This window comes from Acanthisitta chloris, unplaced genomic scaffold (assembly GCF_000695815.1).
Source record: "Acanthisitta chloris isolate BGI_N310 unplaced genomic scaffold, ASM69581v1 scaffold7427, whole genome shotgun sequence".
NCBI lineage: Eukaryota > Metazoa > Chordata > Aves > Passeriformes > Acanthisittidae > Acanthisitta > Acanthisitta chloris.
In genome coordinates, this window is record NW_008683126.1 from 1 (window position 1) to 16,944 (window position 16,944).

At 37.0% G+C, this 16,944-nt stretch overlaps 1 protein-coding gene across 1 annotated transcript in view; it reads left to right on the plus strand.

Moving 5' to 3' along the window:
* Nucleotides 1–367: 367 nt before the first annotated feature.
* Nucleotides 368–16,944, plus strand: part of INTS6 (integrator complex subunit 6) — a 40,165-nt gene continuing 23,588 nt past the window's right edge. The window contains exon 1 of the mRNA XM_009078791.1: nucleotides 368–523. Within this exon, the coding sequence (XP_009077039.1) occupies nucleotides 404–523 (120 nt within the window). The 5' untranslated portion in view covers nucleotides 368–403. The remainder of the gene's footprint in view (nucleotides 524–16,944) is intronic.

Genomic DNA, 16,944 nt, shown 5'->3' on the forward strand with positions numbered 1-16,944 from the left:
GTGGGTCCGCGTGACACAGGACGCGGAACCTGTTGGAGGTCGCCTCGCCGTGCAGTGGGTTTCCATCTGGAGAGGGCTCTTGGAGGGTGGTGAAAACGGCTCTGAGGTTTGGTCTCCCGTGACTTCGGAGAAATCTGTGAAACAGACCGAAAACGGTCGTTTGATAGATGGCTGAACTCTAAGGTTAAGAGAAGTGCATCTTTCCAGGTTTTTTTTTTTTTTTTTTTTTTTTTAGAAAAAAAAAGGGAATGAGAGCAATGTGTTTTGTTTGCATTTGTAGTGAGCTGCATGCAGCCAGGAAGGCACTTTGCAGCCTAACAGGAAAGCAGAGCTCATACCTGCAGAATAAGTCTTCTCACGTTTCTCTTTGCAGGCTGGCTGGAAAGAAAACCATGCAACGTTTATGAATGAACTGAAAAACCTTCAAGCTGAAGGACTTACGACTCTTGGCCAGTCCCTAAGGACAGCTTTTGATTTATTAAACTTAAATAGATTAGTAACTGGCATAGACAACTATGGGCAGGTAGGTTGACTGTTAATAGGTGGAAAAATCTTAAAACACAAACCTCCCCGAGACAACAATTAGCTAGTTGTCCCAAGCAGTATCATCATGAAATACTCAATAGGAGGGCTTCTTCAAAAGTAAGCAGAGCTGAGATAGCTTGAAGAAATACAGGCGGTGACTATAGTCTGGTACCCAACTTACCTTTCTTTTTTCACTTCAGCTTTTAAGCTATGATGTAGCATCCAAGTTGACCTCAGTTTGACTTTTTCTTCTTTTTGGTATCAAGTCTACCTTAGCTGGTGAGCCTGATACAGATATGAAAACTTTGCTTTCTCGATACAGTGCTGTATAATCAATGTGGTACAGTTTTTCTAATGACACTGCGTGTCCAAAAGTACTGAAAGGAGTACAACTTTTTCAAAACCCTTTGTTTCCAGGGAGCTTACCACAACATTTCTCTGTATACCTGTATTTTTGTAAACCTGCCTATTGTATCAGAGCCTTGCAAAGCTGTGCTTTTTCTCATCTCTCTATTGCAACTATCCCTTTAAAGCAGGTTTCCACCTCCTTGGTGTGTGCCGGCATTCTTTCGCTTATTAATATGAGCTGCTAAAAGATGGAAACTGTAGGTTAAACATGTGCTTTGGGAAGCATACTAAGTTCTCTCTGGCACTGGATTGAACCCTGGATTTGTTTCACTTAAAAGGCCTTATTAGTATTGGGCCAAGTGTATCGTATGTTTCACATGGGACATACTATCTTGAATCTACCCTTTTTGGTTGTTCTTCTCATGTCATGCATCCTCCACTATCTGAGGATTAGTCGCTGCTCTTGGTATTTAACATGGGAATGTGGTTGTAAAAATAAGTCTGCTTTCTCCCCCTCCCCTTTCCAGTCCAAGCGGAGTCTATGTGATAACATGCCATGTTTGTTTGGGAAGGAAATTTCTGTCATGCTGCATTGTATGGCTTTGCTAGTAGATGATCACGCAAGCATAAACATTTTTAAGATGCCAGTTTAGTGATGAAACTTTTTTCAAAAAAATGCTAGTTCCACACATGGTTATTTTTTTGTCTATTACCATCTGCCGTCCTCACATCTGTGTATAATCTTCCCCGTTTTCTGATGTTTTTGTTTAGTTACACGAGCTATACCGATGTTTTTTGAACACTTAACCGCTGTGGGCGCACACACAAAATACTTACTCTTTTCCATTGCTACTGATAATTATTTTAATTAAACCCATGTCAAATAATCTGCTCTAAGTGAATCATCTGTGCTCAACTACTCAATCAAGTGGGCAGTTGTCATGACTGTTTTGACTCACGAGTAATGTTCATTATGGCAATAGCTACTCTTGTCTGTGGAGCAATGACTTTTTTTGTCTGATCTGTTTTGGTTATCTGGGCTTGAACCTCCCCTTGCTTGTGTGGTTTTTGCTCTGTTCCACATGTGGAGCTGGCTGATGAAGAGGTGTTCACATGTGCAGTCAGGTGATTAAATAGAAATTCTAACTCTTCTTAGTGTCTGCAAAAATAGATGAATATATTGCAGGTGCTGGGTCATCTGCTGCTGAAGTCACAGGTTCCCATTTTGATTCTTCTAATCAAAGTAGTGTTTTATAATGTAAATCAGATCAAATTCTGGAGCACTTAACTGGACCTTCAGCATTTGCAGGATGAGATCAGGGCAGTTAACTTTCCCCACCTTCACAGTGGCCTTTGCAGGGTAACAGTGTGTTATGCTGTCATCTTCCTGTTCATGTCTACTACCTAAAATTTGCTCCAGATAAATGGGTATTTACCAATACGTGCTATGAGAAACTTAGAAATTGAGGAAAGTAAGTGATCAGAATGTTCAATTGCATTTGAAATAGTTTTCACTGGGAACATAAAGTTGCCAATTCATTTTTTTAAAGCAGCTGCAAATACTAAGACCATAAAGTAGTAGCTAACTAAAATATAGCAGGTTAGATGTTTGAAGAGTGATTATCTTAGAGTGGGAGGAGAAGATAATTTTACAAAATAGCAACGTTTAGGTGATCTTAGGTGTGGCTATGTGATGTAATAAACCCAAGTTTTTATTAAGATTTTTTGTGAGAAATTTCTCTGCCTTCAGATCTTTTGACTATCGTGCTTGTATTTTGGTGTATTGACAAGCTTCAAAGATACTTGCTAAGATCTACTTGTTTCACATGGAATTGTAAACCAGACTTTTCTTACATGTGCAAATGACAAGACATGATACAAGCGTGATGGGATTGTCTGGTTATGCCATCCAAGAGTGTGATATCTTGTCCCTGTGCTGAGTGTGAACTGTTTGTCTAAATTGCAATGTGACGGTACTTGATTTCTTTCAAAGTCCCCCAGAGTTCTCCAACAGCTGACCTCCTGCACGAGAGTGATGGCTGAATGGTCATTCTGGAATTGAGGAAAAATCTTCTGCTTCATATTTTCTTGCAACTTTAATGTTTGGATTTTTAATATGAGTGTTTATCATACTACTTTTTAAGTTAATAAGTACTGACCCAGTTACTCATAAAGATTGAGTTACCAAGTGATGAGCTGATCACAGTATCTCACATTCAGACCTTAAAGGAACACTGTCAATACATTTAGGTTGTCAAGAACCTGGAAGAGCTTTTCAGAAGCTATATCTAGTATTAATGCAATGATGTGGTTTTATAAATGCTTTTACAGCCAAGTTTTCCTGAAGGCTTTTGTCAAGAAAAAAAGGCTTGAGAAAAAAGTACACATTTTTCTTGTAACTGTTCCTTTAATTTTTGCAGCACTTTCAGATTGATAAATTCAGTATTATACTGCTTGAGTCCAATAATAGTTTTTTCCCCCCATAGTATGCTTTGTGATGATTATGATAGCAGAAGAATGAACCTTCAAATAGGATGTCAGCTTTTAGTGTTGGCTAAAAATAGCAGTCCTTTTCACCTTCTGCATTTTCATGGAGAGCTTAGGAAAAATAGGGGATTTGGATGTCTTCAGGAAGAAAGCAGTTTAAACACACAAAGTTCAGTAAGAGTTTACTGTCATGTCGTGCAAAATGTTGTGCTTCAGTAGCCCAGTTTGCACTTAGCACAGTTGACTTCTCTTATTTTCAGGTAGTCTGAAATACCAAGCCTTTTTGTTCTCTTGGAATGCACTCCTAAGTCTTATAGCTATGTCTTGTTCAGGAGTACATATGTAGTCACAATTTAACTAAGTAGTTTAGAGTGAAGCAAATGTGCAGCTTGTTATGGTTGATATAAGGGTTAAACACTGATAGATGTGTTTCTGTGGAAACACAAAACATGGAAAATATAGCTGCTGTTATAATACAGTAAAATTGGAAACAAATGGTAGAAATGAACCATCAATGTACTTCAGTTATTTGTAGTGACGTTTCTAAGACTAAGCTCTGAATCTAAGGTAGGTAAAATATGTATCAGTGAAGTTTTGATGCTCACATGCAGAGGACCAGCACAGCACTACTGAAACTAGAATCCGAGGGGTGTTTGAAATGGCTAAAGCTCTGATTCGCTGGTACCCTGTGTGTTTCACCTTGCCTGATGTTATTTGTGCAATGAAGGTCTCTTACTCTTTTTTCAGCAGTATTGTGCAGAATAGGGTATAGCAGGAGAAAATATACTTATCTGAGTGGATTTTGAAGTGGTTGAGTTGATAAATCAGGGTATTTTTCCAAATTATTTTGTTTTAATATTGCAGCTAGAAAGACTGCTTTTCAATGACCAAGTTTTTATGAGCTTTTTATCATACTAGGGTATCTTGCACATACTCTCCAGCATCATCATAATTACTGAAACAGTAAAATTGGCTTAGAGATAAGTTTGACTTTTAAATTTGGTATAACAAAAACCAGAAAAGTTGACTGTAATAATTCTGTAGTACAAGTGGACTTAGGATAGATGTTTTTCATTCACAGTGATGGGAAAGGTGCTGTCTGAATTTAGGCCAATACCAGAAGCCCTGTCCGGATGACTTATCAGGCAGTTTGCGGTCTTGGTGAAAGCCTCTTTTTCTACAGTGCATTTCACATACAAACAAAAGCATAACTAAGAAGTCTTGAGACAAACCAAAATCCAAGTGGAACTGAACTGCTAAGAGTATTTTGGGAATTTAAAAATATGCTAAGGGCTGGAAAGACCTCTCTGTGACCTGGACGTTGGAAGGTGTCCTGCATATAATGGCATTGTTTTTAAACACCATAGGCTTTTCCCAGGTGTTTATTTTTGCCATGTATGACCATCAAACAATACAATCTTAGGGTAACTGCTACTATATGCTCCCTGAATAGGCTTAGACCCATTTATATCTACAGTAGCAGCATTGCTGATGTGTTCACTTATTAAAACTTAGTGTTGGTCTGTAGAGATCACCATGCTTTGCCATAATAGCTTAAATGCTATAGAATTCCAAATACAGGTAAATAGCATACCTAGGAGATCAAGTCTAATCATGCTAGTAGGCACAAGACAGCTTTGGTTATAAGTCACATGTTGTAGGCTGACTCCTTGCTTATGTGCTTATCTGCCACGCTTAAAAAACCCACAACAATTACACATAGGAAATACTGTCCCCTAACATGGAGTACATTATACTTTTGCAGTGATGTGTTTTGCTTTCTTTAAATTGTTGAGCAGTTTTATTTTCCCAATAGAGTTGAGGATTGTTACTGGATTTCCTTGCAGTGATGTGCTTTCTTTAAATTGTTGAGCAGTTTTATTTTCCCAATAGAGTTGAGGATTGTTACTGGATTTCCTTACTTTCAAAAGTCAAAATCCTTTGAGCATGGCTTCTGTCTTGGCATTCCAGGATCATAAACACTGCTCTGAGATGGCCTGTGTTGAGTGTGCCTCCAAATTTGGAACCCAAGTTTAGGTTAGCATTTCCTGCTTTGTCCTTTAAATTGTTGAGCAGTTTTATTTTCCCAATAGAGTTGAGGATTGTTACTGGATTTCCTTACTTTCAAAAGTCAAAATCCTTTGAGCATGGCTTCTGTCTTGGCATTCCAGGATCATAAACACTGCTCTGAGATGGCCTGTGTTGAGTGTGCCTCCAAATTTGGAACCCAAGTTTAGGTTAGCATTTCCTGCTTTGTCATGCTGGCACAGTTGCACATGTAGTTAACTTCTCGTGTTGGTAGAGGCAGAGGTTTGCAGTTCTAGAGTAGCTTTCCTCTTACCTCTTTTTTTGTTTTTTCTCCCCTTCTCCAACAAAACTAAGTGGGGGAATTTCAGGCAGTAGTAAACAACATGGCAAGCTTAAGCATGGTAATGGCAGAAATATGTATAAGAAAAGATTTCTCATAGTCTGTTTTCTGTGGAGTGGAAATGGTTTTAACACAAACATATATGCCAGCTAATGTAAAAAATCTGTATGTGAAGTGCTGGTGAAAGTCAGTCCGCTGCATGATGAAATGAAACATTTTGGTTCGAATGTATACCTTTTAGGCTGCAACCTTTAAATTTGCCATCTTGTCTGCTCTTGGAATCTTTGTCACTTTTAGTTTGTTCTGTTTTATAATACCCTTTATTGAGAGCTGTGTCAGGCACTGCTGAATTGTTGTTTTCACATTGCAAGGTGGAGCTGTGTGCCTTTCAGCCTTCCCAGAGCAACAAAGTTCACTCAAATTCTCAATAAGTGTTCTTAAAATCGCTTGTTTAGTTCTAATCTGTTATATTTTTAAAGAGCTTAAGCTTACACAAAGTGCTTTATTTTTAGCAATGAAAAAGATCTCATAAATCTATTTCATTATTGGAAAGGAGTGAGCTACTTTATCATGTTCTGAATGTGCTTTGACCACTTTGAATCGCTAAGTGCTCAGTATTTAAACAAGTTTGATTTGGAAGAGGCAGTGCTGGAACATGTTGGTTGTGGCTTTGATTTTTAGGGTATCAGATGAGCAGATGATACAGATGTCTGGCTGATATTCTTGGATTTGCTAAAAAGTCATCAGAGGAAGTATGAGGACAGTTAGGAGTACTAAAATTTTATCTTTCAGCTTGACTTTCTGTAACAGTTAGTCTCAGGTTGTTATTGACTCCTTGAATACCCTGACTTCATTATTTGGGTACTTAAAGATGTGTTTCCATAGGTGAAGTAGTACTGTCTTTTTCAAATGTATTTGCACATCATCACAACCAGTTAGTTGTCAGGGAGGCAGCACTATCCAAGAGTTTGGTTATCTTGTGAAACACAGGTATTTCTATTTTTTCTGCAGTGTCTCTGTTCTGTTTAATTTTTTAAACGTTGTTTTCACTTTTCTTACTAAATAGTTACTTTTGCTCGTGGTTTTCTGTTGTAGGCAGTCTATATCTCTGAATCTTGAAGGGAAGAACTGTTACTTGTGAATGTGTCTGAATTTTAGTTCAGCTGAGGCTCAGTTGAAACTATGATGGTGTTGCTTGAGAGCTTTCTTGCTGTTCCTTTTCTTCTTGTACTGCATTCTGTACCTTTAACTGCATAGTGAGTCTCTTCATGGAATATTCCCATATCTGCATCTTCCACTTAAACAATGTCTTACTGTTTATTGTCTGGCCCTTTTTTCAAGCTGTTTTCACCTGTTTATGTAACAGATTGGAATTTCCTATAGTTTTTGAGCATTGTGTCTAGCTGATAAAGAATTTTTTATCAAATGTCTGGTGTTCATTGCATAATTGTGGTGCTAATTCTAATTCTCCAAAGTGTAAATCAGTCTCCTTTAAGGAAGAACGCATGCTGCAGATAGGAGATAATGGTTATATGTGTATTTATAACCTTTCAAATGTATTAAAAGATACTTGATTTTTTTTTTAAGGTGAGCTAGCCTGTGAGCTGTAAGATTTTTGGTCCTGTAGTATATTTCTGTGATGTAAAGTATTTTCTATATATCAGCATATTTTTACTATTGTAATTCTGAATGTTGACAGCTTAAGGTGAGCTAGCCTGTGAGCTGTAAGATTTTTGGTCCTGTAGTATATTTCTGTGATGTAAAGTATTTTCTATATATCAGCATATTTTTACTATTGTAATTCTGAATGTTGACAGCAAACAGGATTTCAGGTTCTTCATTATTGCCTATGTGTTTTATTAAAAAAAAGATGAAAGGGATGTATTTAACCACTCTGGTACCATAAAGTTGAGCTCAGTGGACTAGGTTGTTAAAAAACATTGTATAGGCAATTTCAGTCATACATTAATGAGAAATCAAGTATCTTGTCTAAGCACCTGTTGTTGTCATTCTAGAAACAGTGTCTCTGCCTCAGTTAATTGATTTGAACTAGCTTATATAAATCTACAGTCCACTATAGATTTAAGCCTGAGTTTTTCAGTGGGGAAAGTAGGTTAGTACTTACGGTTAAATTGAAATAGTTGGGTAAGAAGTTGCTGGCTGCAAGATAAGGTATTAACCTTAGTCAGGAACCTTGACTGACTATGAGTGGGCACTGAATAGATAAGTCTTCTGGTTGTATGAGAGCACAAGAGGATTCATCAAAATCTGATCCTACTCAAGTTATTCAAATATGGGTGGTAAGTGTGGATCTTGCAGTACTGCAGTGGTAGATAACTAAAATAGCAGATAAATAAATGTTGATTATGTCTAATGTATGTTTACATTAGACACTGCTTTAACTTCAGAGGTCTTTTAAAAGTCTGATCTAGCAGGGACTGGAGTGCAGATGAGGTCTCTAGTATGGAATTTTGACAGTGATTCAGGGAGATACATATTGAAAATAATGTCTGTCTTGTTGACTTGGTGAGGAAACTTATCTGAAACATCACATTTGGTGTCTGCTCAATGTAGCCACTCCCATTTCCCTTGTTTTATAGGTTGGGGTTTTTTTTCTATCTACTTGTAACTGCTAAAGTTTGTGGAGAGCAAGGTGTTAATCTTTGATCCAGTAGTAATGTTTTAGGATAAATTATCTGAATACACAGTGCATTTTGTCAAACTACATTGAACAAATTCAGAACAGTTGTCATTGTCAGTGCCCTAAACTGAATCCATTCTTTTTTGATACTCAGTGTACAGAACACAAGTGGAAAAATCTGTCTCTTCCAACATTTATGCCCCCAGCTTTGAACCCCAGAATGCCAGCTTGGTTGTATGCATCTATATGCAAGGCATATTCAGCCTAGGTGCCTGCTCTGCTCCAGAACTTACAGCTTGTCATGTGTCCATAGTTGTGCCATGTGCTTCAAGTTGTGAGTGTGACTTCATGTGGTAAAATCAGTGGTTGATCAGTGATGATTAATAAGCTGGACTGTTAACTGTAGTGGTTCAGAATCTGTTTTAAAACAGCTAAGTTGCTCCTGCTGTAGTGGTGATAAATGCCAGGGGGGAATTGTAGGGGAGTCTTGGGGAACTTATTCAGAAGAATAGCCCTGTGTTCTTAGGTCAGTAAGTTATTTTCAGTCAGCTTGTCAGTACTCTGGGTTATTAATCCCCCAGAAGGTGGGGAGATTTTTCTATACAACTGTCTTTTTCCCTTGGTGGTATGTTTTTTGTTTGGCTGGGTTTTTGGGTGGTTTTGTTTTCCCTTCTCAGTGTGCTGGCAAGTGTATATGGAGAGCAGAGCCTGGCTTAGCCCTGTGGATTGCACTGACTGAGCCAGGACCAACTATGTAGTCACTGCTGTGAAGCAGAAAGGCTGCTGTAATTAGGGACTTGGTCCAGAGCTTGACAAGGTCAGTTATTTTTGGAATATAACATCCAGAAATACTTTTAGGAAATATGACCAGAATCATCTTAACCCCCAGTCTTTAGGTCTGACTTCAAAGTTATGTTTGGTATGGATGGTTATCTTTTAAAACAGAGTTTATAAAAGCTCAACTATAACCTATTTTTAGCAGCTTGCATTGACTATATTCACTCAAATAACTTTGAAAACTGCCAGGATTTGTTGGTTGATTTATCTGATTTCAGATGATTCCAGTAGCAGTTAATTTATGAATCTAACTTTTAAGTGAGTTTCTGTTACCTTAAAAATAAGGTACAAGTTGTGATCACGGTCACTTCTGCTGCTTATGTGGTTCAATTAATTTAAGAAGCTGAAGTGCTTCCGTTTGTGGGGTCGCGTCAGTACTTAAATGTTTCAAGTGTTAGTGGCTTTTTGTTTTCCATTTCAGTGCTGTTTTTCACTGTTTAGTTATTTGCTGAAATTCATTATATAAAATCTGTCCTATGTTTGTTTTGCCTTTTTTTTTTTTGAGACTGTCACATAATTGTGAAAGGTTGAAGGACTGAATTGTTTTTGAAACTTACCAAGGACCTCATCTAAATTGGAGCACTTAGTAGTTAATCAAGAAGTTTTCACTTACATAATACGGTATCTAGAACTCAATTAAATTTGTTCTTAGATAAAAGATACAGGACAAGCCTATATACTAAACTGTAATTTTTTAAGCTCTGTGACTTAATAATGTTGGGACCTCTGTGATTTTAGTCACATGAAGATGTCAAGGTGTCTTGAGGTTTTAAGTTTGATGCCTTAGTAAATCCTACCATGTATTCATCATTGCTTTTTTGTTCAGCATGAAGAGAATCTCAGAACACTTCCTTGACACATGCCTTCTGTTTTCACACGTGCACTATTCAATATGGAGATTTTGTATTCCAAAATGATCAGTTCATGCATTGAATCTCCTTTTTCAGGCTGCTTTGGGTTGCCTCTTTTGTTTTCTTGCTGTTAGTTTTGGTTTTGTTCTTGGCACAGACTTTTTGAGAGAATTCCAGAATGACTGAAGTTGCGCAATTAAATGGTCTTTAAGCAGTACATTCAGTGCCAGACTTGGAAACCCAGAATGTTTAGAGTTATGAGCATCCATAAAGATGATACTAAGCACAAAGAATTTTCTTGTTTCAAGATGGATATGTAATGAAATCATTGCCTATAGAACAGAAACTTGCAAGCTCAAGCAAAGCAAGCAGCTGATATGCTTAAATATATTTTTGACTTTTTTGACAATGGGTTTGATGTCTTGTGCAATTCAGATAGCTGTTTTATCTCTAGTATTTCTAATTATAGAAGTGATATCTGACTGGATCTTTGATTTTTGCTGTACTACTTTCAGACTGTGCATGACTAGTTTAAAATGACATATGTTTGGAACTTCAGTAGTTAATTGAAGCCATAAATGGTTATTTTTAAATAAGATTTTAAAAAATAATGCTTAGGACCAAAACACCAAGAAGCAAATTACTTTTTTTTTTTCATCTCATCTATTTTCCTAAATACCTTAAATTTCCTTTTCTTAATTGGATCTTAGGTAGCCTGTTATGGACCTAACAGCTGTTTCAAGAATTCTCCCTGCATTCTTATGTCGTGTCACTGGTGTACTGAGGAGTTTGATCACTGGCTCAGCCTTAGGAAAAGTCTGCTGTTACAATGTTGTTCTGCTTTGAAAACCTTTGGCTGTATTTTCTTTATTTTTTTGTTTAAACCTGCAACTCCAGTTGTCTGAAATACAGAATGATTTGGTGGCATGAAGCTATGTCCTAACTGTGTGTGCAAAAATAATTTTGTTTACTGCTAGTCTGTGGTGCCACCAAGGGACGAAGCAAAAAAATGTTTAACTACCTTGCAATCCTCCATACATGTTCCATATATGAAACTGTGCCTATTGCATGTCTTGGGCATTGTAGTAACTGTTAGGTATTTGTAATGCAGTTAACTAAAGAATTATTCAGAGCATGGGAAATTTATTTGCCTTGCTGTAGTTTATGGAGAAGGACAGCTGTACACACCTGAATGTAAGTTTTGTAATCCCTTCACCTCATGGAGGAAAGATCTCTTTTGGTAGCCATCCTTATTGTAAAAAAAAAAATCATTGCCATTGATATGTTGACTGATTTACACTAGTACGTTTAGGGGGTTTAGGTATACACAGTTTTAGAAGTATTAACCTGTTTTGAGACAGTGTGCAAGCAGAGTTTGCCTCGGGTTTAGTTGTTGCTCAGATCACCTCATGCCTGGACAGATTTTCTTAACTTGTGCCCCCTCTGCTGGCCGGTGCTCCCGTTACAAAGCAACAAGTTTGCTGAGGTGAGAGACTCGGAAATGCTGTGTTGGCCCTATACCAGTTTATAAATGTTTCTTTAGGTGAGTAAAACTGCCACAAAACTCATGTGAGTTCTACTTCGTGAGAATCAGTGGTGGTGTTGAGAGTAGATGTTTTCATAGTACATAGTTGCTGTCATGGGCTCAGTCAAGGCTCTTTCAGCATTTGTCAAACCTGTTTCTTTCCCTCATCCCTCAGTTGAAGCGATTTGGTGGTTTTACCCACGCTGTGTCTATTGTTTTATATACAGAGGAACTGTATCTGTGGTTTATTGGACTATGGAGGACTACACTTTGGGCTTCTGAAACCTCCTACTATCACCTGCATTTCTGATAGTTGTCATCTTCCCTTTAAGATGTAGAACTCTTTTCTTTTGCTCCAGTTAGAGGATTTCTCAAATTAACAGGTGATTAATTTACCTGTGTTCTTTCTGAGACCTGTCTGCAGGTGATGCAGTATTCCCAGCTGCCTAGCATGAGGAGAAGGCAGAGCAGAAGTCCTCCCATCTTGTATACTGCAGGGAGAGCTAAAAGATTGCAGTATTATGGTAAGGTTTGTCCATACTGCAGGTGTTTGTGGACTAGTTCTAATAGTAAGAATCCTCCTGCTGTCCTGCAGCCCTTTCAGGAAAACACTGGGCATTTTTTTCTTGGTGGTAGTTTAATTTCTGAAATAGGTTTTCATTAGGTTGTTTCACGAGACTCCAGTTTGTGAATGATCACGTGTCTGTCTTTGCCATTAATCAGGCGTCAGGGGAGATTTCTGGTTTATATTAATAATTTCTTTTATGACTTGAAATCTTCATAATAGATTTCAAAACACTTGTCCTGTGTAAAAGTCAGACTTGTTGATGTAGCTTTCATGGAACTTTCTTCTGAGAATTCTGAAAGTGGTCTTGAAATACATCGGCTGTACAAATACCTGATCACTTATTACTAGGACAGAATTGCTACCACTGCAAAACTATTATCTATTGAATAATCAACAGCATCATGAGAATATATCTAAATCTTTATGGACAGCAAGACAGATGAGTTAGCAACTTTATTTGTGCATGAAGTCTGTCTTGCCAGAGATCTTAATCCTGTACAGAATTCCAGTATGCTCTTACTCATTCAGGCTGAAATCACAGAGTTCTCTGACACTTAAGTGGTTCCTGTTCGAGGGGTCAGTTCCAATTGTATAACAGCCATAATAAACAAATACAATTTCCAAGTTACTTTTATCATACAGGTTTATCATGTGCTTGAATAACACCGTGATGAGTTTAGAGATGCTGTATTTTTCAGTTTGGCCACAAAAGCATGGAGCTCTTGTGGTATATCCTGTGAGAAGTCAGATTTTTCAAAGCAGATGTTGTGGTAGAATTGGACTGCCATTCTTGCTTTCCCCTGCACCCAGCATGTTCCTCCTTGTGTTCTGGCGGATCAGAGTTTCATAGTGTGATTGTGATAAATATTAGTTAGGTGATATGCAGGATACCTTCATCTGGGAAAGCTTCCATTTAGAGACATTTTGCCTGTGTGGTAGGAAAGAATTTACTCATCTACCGAAGTTGAAAGCATATTAATTCCTGAGTACTACAGTGAGTTACATAGATGTGCCTGATTATGGTGAGCATCTGCATACATTTGAAAAGACCTTAAAGGCAAAGTAGTTTTTGTAAAGTGTAATTGCCATATCTGAATTCACTGAAATCCTGCTGTGATGCCAGTGTATTCAGCTGTGTTTGTGACTTGGGAAACAGTTGTGTGAACACATAAAATATAATTGGTTCTGTAGGTCTTCACAGCTGTAGATGATAGCAAAGAGTCAAAGCTGCTGAAAATGTGAGTGGGACAAGTAAGAAGTTGCACAGGATGCTACAGTTCTTACGTAACTATCAGAGCAGCAGTTAAATGCCTCTGTGTACTTGACTGATAGTGTTCTGCCTTAAGCAATGAAGGGAAAAGTGTCTAATAAATGTTTTTAGCCATTTCATGATTTTGCTTTAGTGTAACTGAAGTTCCTAAGATAGATTAAGTGAAAACCATGATGGGTTTGGACCATCTGTTTTAGTTTGAAATTCATGCTCAGTGTTTAGGTATTTTTTTAAGCTGTTATCAGTTAAAAATGCCTTTAAAGCTAATAATTTTGCTGTCATTCTGACTTTTATAATTCATTTTAAGCTATTGTTTTTGAACAATGGTTGCTCACAGATTCTCATGAGCATTTAAGAGAATCTTGACCTTTTAAATTCTAGAAAAAACCATGATTGAATTGAAAAACTGATAGTGCACTTTTGTATTTCCTGGTCAGAGATCTAAATTTGCTGGCAGTTAGGGCTGATACTTCTGGAAATGAAAGGCTTTGCTGAGATAATGTAATGGAAGATGGATGTGCAATACAAATCCTGTGAAATTTTGTGATTTGCTGAAATGAAAGTGTACCTTTCAGACATTTATTGTGATCTCAATGTGTTTTTTCCAGTTATTCATGATATGCTCTGTTAAAAATATGCACTTTATTTCAGTTCATATTTATTTTCAACATCTAGCCTTTCTTGGGCATGAAGGTTTTGCACTGCTAAATAGTTCTTTTTATAGTAGTTGCTTGTTGCATGTGTCACTTTTAGTCTCTGATTTCATGTTTTGGTCATGTTTTATACCTCACCTATTTCTTCAGTTTTTCAACACTTTTGACTCTGAAATTAATATTTCAATGTGTGCACTGGGATAACAGTAGCCTTAAACTAATCTTCTCTTACTGCATGTATAGTATTGTATACTTTGTATGTAAAGGTCACAACAGCTCTTGGTGTTCTGTACCTGTGCACTTAGAGGAAGGAGGAAACATGCATGTATTCATCAGTCATGCTGAAACTTGATAGTTTAGTTGCCTATGGAAGTGTATTCTTAGTTGTAAGAGTCTTAACCAAACAATAATGTGTCTTGATAATTTGATACACTCCTGGCTCGATCTGAGGCTCCCTCTGAGAGCATCACACAGGCTGGGGTGGGATGGCTGTGCCTCTTACTGTGACTCCATGTGAGTGCTGTGGAGCTCAGTGGTGCTCACAGCTCTGTGTTTTGTTTGTATAATCTGAGACTGAACTACTTCAGCTGGAGACTGAAGAAATAACTAGCAGTGCAACTGAGTTGCTTTTTGATTTGGAGCAAATAGTCCCAAAGCTGTGAGACTGTTCAAATTAAAGTGTGTTGTGAATCAGATGAGTTAGTTTTAAGGCTTTGAATCTCTTGTTTGTTCCTTTTTAGCCAAGCAAGCTTGCCCTGGTGTTGATGCTGAGTTTTAAATAACTTTCTTCCAAAAAGAGGTGTGTGAGGGTTGTTTATTTTGTGGTTTTTTTTGTTGTTGTCTTGGTGCGTATCTGCCCTTCAAAATGCAGATTGTAGCTGAATGAAAAGACCTCCTTGTACCACATCACGGTACTCAAGTGGTTTAACAGGACCGTCACCCATTAAAACTGTAGGTGCTTCTTCTTAGTACTTGTTTCACCACTGCTACAAACCTTCAGAAGAAAAAAGCAGTTTGCTTAAAAGCGTTTGCTTTTGAAATGAACAAAACCTCGTGGTGATTACTTAGTTGTCAGAGTAAGTTGTAAGCAGGTTTACTGTTTACACCTTGTTATCCTGAGCTGCTTTTCAGTGCATTGCAGCTTACCTGCAAGCTGCCAAAGAGCTGGTAGTGCACACTTCTGTCACCCACTGTGTCACTGCATTCCTGAAGTAGTTGAGCTGGACTGAAGGGATTACCTGTGCAGTCACAGTCAGTGGTGTTGCTCTGTGTTTTGAAGAATGTGGTGTTTCTAAGATGTGTAAATTCCAAGTGTTCTGTTTTAATAGTATATTTCTAGTGGAAGATAAATGGAAGAAAATTTGATTACCATAGAATTGGATTAATTAGGTTGCAATAAAGCTCTCAATCAGTCATTGACAAAACTGTTGCATTTTAGCTAAAAAAAAAAATAAATAGTAAGTGTAATTCTTCTGGAATTTCATGTTGCCAAATTAAAAAAAAAAACCCTCTCAGTTTTGAGAGCTAACATAAATAAGAGGGGTTTTGTTTTGTTTTGTTTGTTTGGGTTTTTTTTTTAGGAATACTTGACTTAGGACTGGTTTTGTTTGCCTCCATATAGCTAAGGTGAGGAGCAGAGTCAGAAGAGTCAGTGGTGTTCTTTTAAAAGTAATGACATGGAAATTTTTAGTGAAAAATAGTAAACATCAGTCACAGGCATTTGATCTGAAGTTACTGCTCGATATATTCTCTTTCTGAATATGAGTTTATTCTTAGTATGTCAGTGATCAGCCATTGTACAGGTTTGTGAAGTTATTAATAGTAGGCTGAGGATGAAATCATTTCTCCCTTAGACATTTTTCCTGGGGGAGCTCAAGCTTAGAATCTCTTGCTTTCTTCTTCAATAATTTCATAATTGTTCTAAGACCAAATTGTTTAAATTTAAAGCTCTAACTCTAGAGGATAAGATTGAGAAAAAAAATATAGTTGAGGAATAAAAAAGTTATTTAAGACAATGAGGATATCCAGGTAATAGGAGTTGTCAAAGATGAAAATTTTAGTTCCTGTATTTCAAATTGCACCAGAATATTGACTTAACATTTATTCTAAATCTAAAATCTTTGTTTTTATCACTTGTCAATTTGTTTTTACAATTACTTACTAAGAATAGGAGAAAAGTATTTTATGTTCAGTATTTGTTAGGAAAAGATCCTTTTCCGCTAGTTAGAAACCCTGGTTCAGTATTTTTTCAGTGCAATGTAATTAGCTTCCAGCTGATGTTTTGCAGTTGTGGTAAACTATTAGCTGGCAGAAAAACATACCATAACTGCTCTTCAAAATAAAATAAGGCTAAATATTCTTAGGAAATTATTTTAATTAAAACAGTGTTTTGAGAGTCCTTAAATTCTTTTGAGCAATTGTATACATTGGATTATGAACTAGCTTAGATTCTATGGGAGAGATCGATCTTCGTTTTAATTTTACTTTTGCATGTTTATTGTAGTAATGGTATGCTATTTTAAAAGACATTTTTAGATTTTTCACTAAGGTTTGAGGAAATATTGGGTGAATAACTTCTTAATTTTTCTGTTGGCATATAGTAAATTGATCACTGTAAACATTGTCTTGCTGCAGTAATCAAACTGGATGCCCCTCACCAAATATATTTGTAATTGTTAGATGATGTTTCTGTTCTGAGCATACAATCAGTGGATGATCCTTTATGTTTAATGGGTTTTAAAAACGGATTTAAGAAGTTTTTTTCTTAAAACCTATTTGTTCTCTATATTTTTGAGTAAATTGTAAGGATTCATGAAACTGTCTTTTTGTTTTCTGAAGGAGAAAAATGAGGCTTTGAGCTTGGCAAGGGAA